Source organism: Protopterus annectens, chromosome 1.part0 (genome assembly GCF_019279795.1).
Source record: "Protopterus annectens isolate FY-2018-M chromosome 1.part0, PAN1.0, whole genome shotgun sequence".
In the NCBI taxonomy this organism is placed as follows: domain Eukaryota; kingdom Metazoa; phylum Chordata; order Ceratodontiformes; family Protopteridae; genus Protopterus; species Protopterus annectens.
In genome coordinates this window covers 1,353,462,970-1,353,475,519 of record NC_056725.1, presented here as the reverse complement: position 1 = coordinate 1,353,475,519, position 12,550 = coordinate 1,353,462,970, and the positions used below count along the sequence as shown (strand labels likewise).

The following is a 12,550-nucleotide window of genomic DNA, read 5'->3' as shown; positions in this document are numbered from 1 at the left end:
ATCTCGTTTGCCGCTTACAAGCTTAGACGTGGTCTCAACTTGGCTGGGCTAAGTACTAATTTATTTAGGCTTTTCCTGTCAGGAATTTGCTTGCTTTGAACCCAAAAGCTGTTTTAACAGCTATTGTTGTGATACGAGTGTGTATTGAACAGTTCTATTGAGGAATTTGTGTTTTTCGTCAAGGGAATGTTTCCCATTTTAGTTAGAGGGGCCTTCCCCTGTTGCTACTTGTTATTCTAGCGTTTTATTTGTGGGTCAAGTACCCGTTTAAGTTAGAGGGTCTTGACTCTCTCTTTCTGTGTGGTTTTTTTTGTACAACTGTATTGTGACTTAAAAAAAAAAAAAAAAAAAAAAAAAAAAACTTTATATTTTTTGCTCTTAAACTGTTAAGTTTTGGTGTGTTTCTCTTTAGACAGGTGTGTTATCTAAATTAGTCATGTCCAAAGAGCATAGACCCTCCGGGTTTAAAAAGTGCGCGAGGTGTGGTTATAAGATGTCCATAACGGACGACCACTCCTCGTGCGTCTATTGTTTAGGCGCCAAGCACCTACAAGAATCATGTGGCATGTGTCACGCCTTCTCATCAAGGGTCCTCCAGGAGAGGAAAAACAAATTAATCCTTAAGGGGTTAATTAAGCCATCCTTCGAGGAGGCTTTATCTTCCTCTCCCTCTCCTTCGAAGAAGAAGAAAGCGTCGGCTCCGACCAGTCAGTCGGAACCGACTGCCAAAAATCCTAGGCAGACTTCTCCATCGGCTCCACGGACTTCGGAGCCGAGGGCGGAATGGTCTGCCTCGATGCCTCCAGTCTCGACCCCTCTGGTTTCGGAGCCGAGGACTGGGGCATTGAGAGGCGGGTCACCTTCATCGGCTCCACTGATATTGGAGCCGATGAGGGTTGCCGGCTCAGACTCTTCCCCTTCGGAGCTGAAGTCCTCGTCGGCACCAAGGGAAATTACCTTGAGATCTGCCTCGGAGCCAATAATTATAGAATCCATTCGGAGCCAGTCCCCTAGTCCTTTGGAGCCGATGGAGAAATCGGTTCGGACCCAATCGGTATCGTCCAGATCATCCAAGATGTCTGATTCGGACATCGACAGGGTGCTCCTAAGACTCTTCCAGTCTCCGGTGTTCCAAAAGATGGTTTCGGCTCCAGCCCATTTGGCTTCGGAGCCGATGGTCCACCTCCCTACTATGGTTCCTCCTCCAACAGCCTCGGCACTGTTGGAGCCGGTGCTGGTGTAACCGGTGGAAGTTTTAGGGTCGGGCCCGACCCTTACTCCAACTCCGGCTCTTGGTTCGGAGTTCGGTACGCAGGCTTCTTCCGTCGGCCCCGGGGGGGTTCTTCGGGATTGATGTTTTCGGTCCCAAGTCTCCCTCTCGGTGCGTCGGTTGCGGGAGTGCCATCTACTGTCGTGGCCACGGAGGTGGGACCCTCCCAGGATTCTGGTGCTCCCACCTTCAGGGCTATGAGGAGTGCATTAGCCAAATCATCTTTGGCTACCACCACGGTCTCCCCAGCTCCTTCCCTGCATACCGAGACTGGGTCTTTGGCAGTCCCCCTGTCCTTAGACAGCGGAGCCCCGGGGCCTGAGGTTACCCCCACTGGGGTTTCCCCCCCTCCTGGAGGTCCTTCTGAAGCTTCTTCGGAAGAACCCCCAGGAAAAGATCGTGCAAGAGGAAGCACGTTGACTCCCCTGATGAGTCTCTTACATCAGACACTGATCTCGATGATGCAGAGGGGTCCCCTAAGTCGTCCTCGGATGATGTCTCCTTTGCAGACATCCTGGAAGCCCTTAAACAATGAGGCGGCTGGCAGTCCAAACCCCCTTCTGCTGATGAGTCGGTGTTCCTTAAGGCCTTCGGGGCTCAGCCCTCCGCCTCCTGGGTGTCTCCGCCCTTCGACGAGCTCTTGGATTTGATCTGTCGAAGGGCATGGGAACACCCAGACTCTGTGGAACCGGTGCCTGCTCGTCCGAATAAGTTCCTCTCAGCACCCCCTGAAAAAGAGTTTCTAACTAAAGGTGTGGCTGTAGATGCTTTGGTGGTGGCATCTGCTACCCAGCAAGATGCAGCAGAGGCTTCGACGTCCGTCCATCCTCCTAATAAGGAGTCTAGGAGTATGGATCGGTACGGAAAGTGCACCCTAAGTTCAGCGGCCTTTACATTAAGGTCCTTGAACTACCTTACGCACTTTACTAGATTTCAGAGGGATTTGATTAAAGAACTTTCCGATACCCTCTTGGGTAACCTGCCTGAGGAGCTGGCCCAGACGGTTGGCTCTCAGCTGGCTACATTGTCATCCATTTCAAACTCGTCCATGAGGCTCATTTCTTATGCGGCCGAAGGGACGAGTAGAGCGGCGGGTACAGGCATTGCTCTACGGAGACAAGCCTGGCTCCGCCTGTGTCATTTTGCAGAGGCCTTTAAGTCTTCCTTTGCTGACGCCCCCTTTGATGGGTCCTCCTTGTTTGGACCCAAGGTAAAGGACACACTGACCCGCTGTGAACAGGAGGGTAAGACTCTGACTGCCGTAGGGGCAAGATTTTCCACTCCCTTTCGGCCTTATCCCATGGCTAAAAGAGGAGGGAAAATGTGGTTCCGTAGATCTCAGAAGCCTTACCCCTCTCAGCAGGAGGATTCCCCTTCCAGAGGCAGAGGAGGGGGAAATTCTTCCGGAAGACGCCGTCCCAGAGGCGGCAGAGGCCCTCGCAACACTGGAGACCGCGAGTCCTTTCGTGGCTCTTCGGCCTTTCACAGTCCCTGAGGGATTGTCCGACTGTGCAGCTCCGGAGCCAGTCGGGGGTCGTTTTTCGAAGTACCTAAAAGCCTGGGAAGGTATCACTCAGGACCGATGGGTGCTTCGAATTATCGCTGGAGGTTACACCATCCCTTTCTCTCACTCCCCACCTCAGTCCAAAAAAATCCCGGACCCGCCACCCAGTCAACGGGATACTGCAGCCTCAGAAGTTTCAAAGCTGCTGCAAAAAGGAGTCATCCAACCGGTCCCCGCAGACCAGATCGGATTAGGGACTTACTCAAGATTCTTTTTGGTGCCAAAAAAGACCGGGGACTTGAGGCCCATTTTGGACCTCAACATTCTAAACCGTTCAGTCAGAAAGTCCAAGTTCTGAATGGTCACCCTACAAACCATTCTCCCATTGCTGGAGAAAGGTGTTTGGATGTGCTCCATAGATCTCAAGGACACTTATTACCATATCATGGTACATCAAGCATCCAGGAGACATCTGCACTTCAGCCTAGGAGGCAGTCATTTTCAGTTCCGCGCGCTGCCCTTTGGTCTCACCACAGCCTCCAGGGTGTTCATCAAGTGTTTGGCAGTCGTGACTGCTCACCTGAGAAGTCTAGGATTCCAGGTGTTTCCGTATCTAGACGACTGGCTCCTAACTGCCACCTCCAAGCATCTACTACTGCGGAACCTACAAGCCACTATATCACTGGGCAATTCCCTTGGAATCACCTTCAATTGGCCAAAGTCTGTGTTGCTGCCATCTCAACGAATAAGATTCATAGGGGTAGAGATAGACTCAAACCGAATGCGGGTCTATCTACCTACAGACAGAATAGAAACCATACAGATTCAAGTTTGAGCCTTACTTCCCGGGTCCAAAGCCCCAGCCAGAATGGTCCTGCAGCTATTGGGATCCATGTCCGCCACGGTTCTTCTAGTCCCCTTGGCAAGGTTGCACATGAGAATTCTCCAGTGGCTTCTTTCAGCTCAGTGGTCCTTTCAGGAACTCCCTCTCAGTCACCTCATATGGATCACGGAAACATGCAAACGGGACCTTCACTGGTTGCTAGTATCCTCCAATTTGGATCAGGGACGACCCTTTGTTCCACCTCCTCCTGCGGCCACTTTGACCACGGACGCCTCCCAGATGGGGTGGGGGGGGCATTCCCTGGGCAGGTCAGTCCAAGGCAAATGGCACCCAGAAGAGACCCTACTTCATATCAACATCCTAGAAATGAGGGCGGTGCTTCTGTCCCTTCAAGCCCTTCACGATTACCTCCCTCAGGGCGTAATTGCCGTTCACTCAGACAACATGTCAGTTTTCTGGTACCTGAACAAACAGGGAGGGACCAGATCCTATCCTCTTTGCAGAGAGGCCATGAGAGTCTGGGAATGGGAAGTCTCGACCAAACGCTTTCTAGTGGCTACTCATATCCCGGGCAAGTCCAATGTGATAGCCGGCAGACTGAGCAGAACCATCCTCTCTCCTCACGAATGGTCTCTGAACATGACAGTTGCAAGTCAGATTTTCAGCAAATGGGGAGTTCCGTGTTGCGACCTCTTCACGACTCCACTAAATGCGAAGTGCAAAAAATTCTTCTCCCTAACCCCGGCTCCAGGGAAGAGCCCCATGGACGCACTAGCCCGTCCTTGGCCCACCGGCTTGCTTTATGCCTTCCCCCAGTTCCTCTCCTTCCCAGGGTGATCCAAAAGGCATCTCTCTTGGGGAGCAAAATGATCTTAATTGCTCCTTACTGGCCTCGTCAAGTATGGTTTCCCTATCTTCGGAAATATGCTCTGGAAGGTCCATGGTTCCTGGATCAGATCCCAGACCTTTTGGTTCATCAGTCGGGACTATTCCACCAGTCCCTGCACACCTTAAAATTGACGGCTTGGCTCCTCCTCTTCCGACTATAGTCAGGGGTCATACATTGGATCCAGAGGTTGTACACATATTATCTTCGGCCCATAAGTCTGCTACAAAGAAACTGTATTCTAGCAAATGGAAAAGATTTGCTGTTTGGGCTCAACTCCGGGGCCTGGATCCCATCTCTATTCCCGTGGCAGAAGTACTAAAATGTTTAACTTCTCTTTTCAATCAAGGCTCTTCAGTCTCTACCATCAAGGTTCAATTGGCAGCAATTTCCAATTTTCACGAATCTATAAACCCACCCTTAATGAGCAACAGATTGTGTAAGACCTTCTTGAAAGGTGCTGCGCTTTTAAGACCTCCGATTTCTCATCCTGCTCCTCCATGGGATCTCGATGTGGTGTTACGCGCCTTAACTTCCTCCCCCTTCGAACCGGCAGCTACATGTGATCTAAAATTTCTATCATGGAAGACTGCTTTCCTGGTGGCGATTACTTCTGCCAGAAGAGTTTCAGAGCTTCAAGCTTTGTCTGTAAAACCCCCGTACTTGGTTTTTCACAAAGACAGAGTATCTCTCAGGCCAAATCCTTCCTTTGTCCCTAAAGTTTGTTCCAGTTTCTGCCTACAACAATCGTTAGAACTTCCAGTTTTTTTTCCAAAATATTCTAACAAAGCGGAATTCATATTCCACACATTATATGTCCACAGGCAGTTGCGTTTTTATTTAGACAGGACCAAACAAACAAGGAAAACAGATCAGTTGTTTGTATCCTTTGCAGACAATAAATTGGGAAAAGCTGTCACAAAGGTCACTGTTGCCAAATGGATCAGGGACTGTATTACTCAAGCTTATTCTTATTCTAACAAAGAGCTTACCACCTCTGTCAAAGCTCATTCTACAAGGGCTATGGCTACTTCGATAGCATTTCATTCTAAGCTTGCCATTAGTGATATTTGTGCCGCGGCTACATGGTCTTCCCCGCACACTTTCATTTCCCACTACAAATTGGATGTGGCATCTAGAGGACGAGCTTCATTTGGTTCCACAGTGCTCAGGAGTGTTTTCCAATGAGCCACCCAGGATTTAGGTGCTAGGGACGCTGTCCCATCAGTACAGAATGTAGGCATGATAGGATCACATAACATCTTTTAGTTATGTACTTACCACAACTTTAGATGTTTGTGATCCATCTCGCCTACATTCCTAATAACCCACCCTCCTTCCCCCTTCCTTGGAGATCAGAGGATATCAGAAGGTCCGAATCCTGTTGTTTCATCTTGAAACATCTAACAATGTTATATAAACAAGTTGTGCATGTGTGCATGAATGCGGACAAACAAGATCTGGGGGATTAGTGGTGGTGCATCCTGGGATAAGAAATAGCTCAGCCAATAAGAGGCCTCGCTCCATAGCATAGCGTGCCGAGTCGGAGCCGAGGGATCAGCTCCGAGCCCATCAGTACAGAATGTAGGCGAGATGGATCCCAAACATCTAAAGTTATGGTAAGTACATAACTAAAAGATATTCAGCATCCCTAAATTCCACAAGAGCTTCCAAAATCCACCCTTTAGATCTGTAGTAGCAGCTAAAGGGTCAAAAATGGAACCGTTAGCAGCATGGGTGGATAAAGTAGCAGGACCAGTGGTGAAGGATGCCAAACACATAATCAGAGATTCATGGCATTGTCTTGAAAGACTAGGATTAAACAGGGACGCAGACTACTCTTTCTTAATAATAGATGTTATAAATCTATCCTCAGTCATTCCACATGTAGCTGGATTAGAAATGTTTCAGGAGAGTCTGTTGAAAAATGAAAAAATAGACAAGGCAAAAGTTAATTTTCTAGTTGAAGCTATGGAAATCGTATTGAGAAACAATTTTCTGTCATTTGAGGGGGAGCTATACCATCAGATATCAGGGGTAGTTATGGGGGCGAAGTGTGCCTCTGTATTTGCAAACCTGGTACTTTTGGAATGGGAAAGAAAATTTATTTTTGACACCCCCATTTTGGAGAAAATAAAATCATATAATCGATTTCTGGATGACATCCTGATTTTATGGCAGGGTAATGAAAAAGAGGCCCTCAATTTTGTAGAATATTTGAACACTACAACTTTATTTTTAAGGTTTACCAGTAGATGGAAACCTAAAGAAATTGACTTTTTGGATGTACACCTTTGGGTAAATGAAGATAATGACAAATTACATAGTACCGTCTTTAGGAAAGAAACTTTTTCTAACACTTTACTTCATTACAATAGCTGTCATCCTCAACACCAAAGGAAAAGGATTATAAAAGGGCAGATGGTGAGGTATTCCCAGCTGATAAGTGATGAAACAACATTTAAGAAAGAAATGTATACCTTAATAGTGTTGTTCATCAAGAGGGGATACCCACTAAAGTTATTGATAAAAACAAAACGTGAAGTAATTAGGAAAATAAATTTGTTTTATCAACCCATTCTTGGAACTAGAGGTAATCAATTGCAAACTACCCAGAAAACAAGGGAAGGTGACGCTATTATTTTGCGTTACAATAACCTGACTCTGAGTTTAGTCAACATTATTAATAGATGTTGGGATGTTTGTTTTGAACACGAGACAAAGGAAAAACTTGGGTTAAAACCCCAAATAGTGTATAGTAAGGGCAAAAACATTAAAAAACATTCTGGAAGGACATGGTGACAGAAACAAACAAATGGGCTATAGGTCACTAATGTTTAAATATGGGGCTTGCAGGCTCTGCAAGTTCATTAATGATAGCCCTTATGCTTCAGTGGCCAGTTGTAATCTTTCCTTAAAATGTCCTGGAAAATGCAACTGAAAGTCAAACATGGTGGTTTATTTAGCAACCTGTACATGTTGCCCTGGGTCCTACGTGGGTAAACCTATACGTAGGCTCAGTGATAGAATTAGTGAGCACCTTAGAGTGATCAAAAACAAAGATGAACACAGTGCTCTCTATCTTCACAGTACTAAATGTACTCATTTTAAAAGGTTTATCTTTTTTGTGATGGACAGAGTTTTATTCACAGAAAATGGAGGTGATGACAAATTGGAGGATGAGGCAAGAAAGTTAAGATGGCAACTCAGGTTGAACTCTACAGTTGCACCAGGGCTCAATGATAACATCTCTTTAATGCCAATACTAAAACAAAGAGCTTTGGTTATATAATGTGAAATAGTGAAGCGAACATTAACACTATTGAAAAAGAATCAAGGTTTTTGTAACCCAACTTTGTTGTATGACTTGCAATGTCTGGTTTTAAAAAAACATGATATACATAGAAAAATATTTTAAAAAACATGATACACATATAAAAATTGTTTTTAACATGACTTGTTAGGTAATGTCACTTTAAATTGATGTTGTCCATTTGAAACGGTTAAGATGTATTTGGGTTGGCTGTTTTATCACATCTTTTGCTATTTAAGGGGGTGTTGTATTAATGGCAAACGACTCTGAATTAGCCTTTGAATGTTTAAGGTGAAAGCGCTCAGTTGTTTGTATTTTAAAAAATAAGTTCTCGTTCATTCCTAGTGGTTCGGGATTTATATTGTTTTTTCGTTGGAGGATTGCATATCTTGTTATGCATGATACTATTAGTGTGACATTCAGGCTGTTCATCAGCCTGGGAGTCTTAATGCTGAGTGTTAAAGAATTATAGCTTCGACTAAACAGCCGCCTCATGTTCTGATTTCTCGGGAATGGAGATATGATCAGAGAGGCTAATAGAGAGGAGCCTGAATTTCTTAACCAAACTGATATTTCTTTCTTGAGTGAAATACTTCAGCTGAGGAGAAATGTGTAAAATGTAAAGGACAAGAGCCATGGTGATCAGTGTTCATCAAAAACTTGTTGTCTCAATACTTTTTCAAGCTTTACTGTATAATTTTACTGTCCTTCGATTTATTGATCTTCATTATGATATTCTGTTTTCAGTTCCCTGTTCTCATCTGAAAATAGTCATTTTTTCACTGTAAGTATCTAGATTTTGGAGGACTTTACTCACCTCAGTTTCCTGTAGAAGGGAAAACCAGTTCATTAAATTATTATGTTATACTTTACATTTAAAACAGTTATTCACAACCTGTTGGCATGCAGCCACACGTACAGTGGATATAAAAAAATGTACACACTCCTGTTAAAATTCCAGGTTTTTGTGATTACCTTTAATGTGACCTATCACCTGTACAATTCAATTGAAAAACAAACCAATCTGTTAGGGGAAAAATATAAAAAATAAAAAACATGCAATAAGCTGGTTGCATAAGTGTGCACACCCTTAAACTAATATTTTGTTAAATCACCTTTTGATTTAATTACAACATTCAGTCTTCTTGGGTAGGAGTCTTATCAGCATGGCACATTTTGACTTGGCAATATTTGCCCACTCTTACACGCAAAAGTGCTCCAAATCTGTCAGATTGCGAGGGCATCTCCTGTGCACAGCCCTCTTCAGGTCACCCCACAGATTTTCTATTGGATTTAGGTCTGGGCTCATCTAAGTCATTCCAAAACTTTAATTTTCTTCTGGTGAAGCTATTCTTTTGTTGATTTGGATGAATGCTTGGGGTCATTGTCATGTTGAAAGGTGAAATTCCTCTTCATCTTCAGCTTTCTAGCAGATGCCTGAAGGTTTTGGGCCAACAGTGACTGGTATTTGGAACTGTTCATAATTCCCTCCACCTTGACTAAAACCCCTTTTCCAGCTGAAGAAAAGCAACCCCAAAGCATGATACTACCACCACCATGCTTCACTGTGGGGATGGTGTTCTTTTGGTGATGGGAAGTGTTGCTTTGGCACCAGACATACCTTTTGAAATTGTGGCCAAAAAGTTTAACCTTGGTGTCATCAGACCATAACACATTTTCCCACGTGCCGTTGGGACATTTGCTGTATTGTTTTGCAAATTTTAGTCGGGCCTGGATATTTTTCAGTGTAAGAAAAGGCTTCCTTATTGTAACCCTACCCCATAGCTCAGACATATGGAGAATATGGGAGATTGTTGTCACATGTAGTACACAACCAGTACTTGCCAGAAATTCCTGCAGCTCCTTCAGTGTTGCTGTAGGTCTCTTGGCAGCCTCCCTGACCAGTTTTCATCTTGTCTTTTCATCAGTTTTGGAGGGACATCCAGTTCTTTGCAACATCACTGTTGTCCCGTATTTTCTCCACTTTTTGATGACTGCCTTCACTGTGTTCCATGGTATATCCAATGCTATGGAAATTTTTTGTACCCTTCTCCTGACTGACTTTCAACAATGAGATCCCTTTGATGCTTTGTAAGCTCTCTGCGAACCACGGCTTTTGCTGTAACAGGCAACTGAGTAAATGTCAGGAAAATCCTACTAGACAGCTGAACTTTTTATGGGGTTAGTCAGAGTCTCTTTAATTGATACCAGGTGTGTATCCAAGAAGACTGAATGCTGTAATTATATCAAAAGGTGCTTCAACAAAGTATTAGTTTAAGGGTGTGCAGACTTATGCAACCATCTTCTGGTACGCTATTTATTTTTTATATTTTTTCCCCCAACAGATTTGTTTGTTTTTCAATTGAATTGTACTGGTTATACGTCACATTAAAGGTGGGAAAAGTTTTGAAATGATTTATTGTGGTCTCATTTTTGTATATCACAAAAATCTGGCATTTTAACAGGGGTGTGTACACTTTTTATATCCACTGTATATGTACTAGTTTTCCTGTATTCTTTGCTTAGTTTGACTTCTTACTAAAATTTTCTAATACATTATTTAGCAGACAAGACCCATATGTGAAAAGGACAATATCTGAATTATTTAGCAGTATATGTGTGTTTGTTTCAGAATATAAGCATGCGTTTGACCCCATTTTAAATTGATAATGAAACAAAAAAACATCAAAAATTAAGTAAACAGTGTGCATATTCCAATTTATTTTTATATCACCTCAGCAAATTGAGTTGATTTATTAACGTTAAGTAAGGATGTCAACATGGTGTTCACTGTTACTGATTTTCTCTAAAACTCTCTTCTTGTTTCAGGGCTCCTGTTTCCTCATTTTCTTGTGACAGCATTTATGAGACCCAGCCACCTAAGGTCAGCAGAAAGTCAGAAATCATCTTTGAAAGCCACATCCAAGCAAGCAAGGGCATAATGCAGAGCTTTGGAAAAGAAGACATCTTCATGTACAGAGAGTACATCAAAAACCGATACATGTAATTCAGAGACAGTAACTTTAAAAACTACATGACAAGAAAGCACGTAATACAGCTCTCATGTGTCAGCCCAAATTACAGTGGGGAAAAAAGGCAACAGATTTTACTTGTACATTATGCATTGAGTTTCCACTGCCATACGAAAGCACATTTTCTAGAAACAGAACAATCATTTAAGTTGTAGGAGGACTGCCATTTAGGAGTTTTTACCCTGTCTTGCTGTAATCAAAGCTCCTTAGGGTCTAAAATCTGCATCATTACTAGCTGGCTCCCACGCTTGCAAGTCTTTTTTGTGTTTTTACCAGTTGTCTCAGAAGGTAATTATGACATTTTCGTTTAGCCCATTTTCCTTTTAATGACATTTATTGCATTGATGAGATCTCAAAAATAAGTGAATTAATCCACTGGCTTAAATGCATTCTTTCCGAATAAAGTACTGAATCAGTGTTTGAAAAATGAACAAAAACAATAAAGTGGGTCCCATGAAGATATGAATCGTACAGTGTGTTCTTATTCTTGTAGTTATTGAAGTATGCATAAAATGCACTCCTAAATGTTTCTGAGATACTGCCAGTTTTGCAGGATCAAGAGCCTGAGAATGAAATGGAGTTATTAACCTTGGAAATGTCGGTTCTCCACAGAATGTCTAAAGAGGGCACAGATTAAAAATATGGCATTTTAATTAAACCCCGATAACTGCATCCCATGGACCTATAAGAAAAATACAGACATAGTTCCTTCGATATTAGTCAGTGTACTTCAGTTGTCTAATGTTTTGTGCATACTCTTTGTAGCATGTGACTACATTGTAGAAGTAAGTGAATGACATTTGGTTTTCCTCATGTGACTTGTGGCCAGCTATGAATCACTCTGCGTTTGGTAAAAGAACTGTTTTGTATGTGGCATATATACGGATGTTTAATACCTTAAGTCCCTCAGATTGATCTTTAATGCATTCTGACGGCCGTTTTAAATCTCTGCTTGAATAAAGTTTTCTAGCTTAGTATGTTTTCAGTCACTTAAATGGTGAAAGAACTCTGAATCTGGCCTGGCGATATTTATTATGCCCCAGTATGCATTAGTACCTTCTAAGGTCTATTCATTTGGTTCATAAAATCTGTTAGATCACAGGTGTAAAACCTTGCTGTTATGATGCCTCTGCTTTTGCTAGTGAGAGACACTGTTATTGATGGTGAGTGAAATCACTCAGCAGAACACTTGGTAGCACTCAACTGACATTACGGAAAATTCTGAAATAATGTATGATTCACATAGGAATTAATCTTCAAGAAGGCATTGTCAGTGTAACTAAACAGTTTTATCATTTGACTAGCATGTAACATATCTTACATTTTTTTCATTTTGAAACTGTTAGCAACATATAATCACTGTGTTTAATGTTGATGAAAGTTTAATTATAATGTTAAAGCAGCAAGCATAATGTGAAGTATTTTTCCCATGGGCCAAAATATGCTTGGTACTTGAACTCTAAAACACCCAAAATAAAATTATGTTCATAGGTGTGTACTATGGCCCAGGAGCCTTTATAAGCCTAGCCCGTAGAAGTGCCCTGGCATCATGCTGCCCGACGTTAGTTCCCAGTGCCTGTATCAAGTAGAGCCACTGGAGTGATCCCCAGGGTGAACTTTCTATTACCCATCCACTCATCAAGATATCTATTGAAGAGGGACAGCGAGGTGCTCTGCTTGACATGTATGGAAAGTCCATTC

The 12,550-nt window shown here is 43.1% G+C and overlaps 1 protein-coding gene across 4 annotated transcripts in view; it reads left to right on the top strand.

The window, feature by feature from the left end:
- Positions 1 to 11,315, top strand: part of FIG4 (FIG4 phosphoinositide 5-phosphatase) — a 3,828,182-nt gene extending 3,816,867 nt beyond the window's left edge. For 3 of the 4 annotated variants that reach the window (XM_044066775.1, XM_044066785.1, XM_044066766.1), the window contains exon 24: positions 10,647 to 11,315. In XM_044066775.1, the coding sequence (XP_043922710.1) occupies positions 10,647 to 10,824 (178 nt within the window). In that variant the 3' untranslated portion in view covers positions 10,825 to 11,315. The remainder of the gene's footprint in view (positions 1 to 10,646) is intronic. The other variant, XM_044066794.1, reaches the window with a different exon arrangement.
- The last annotated feature ends 1,235 nt before the right edge of the window (positions 11,316 to 12,550 follow it).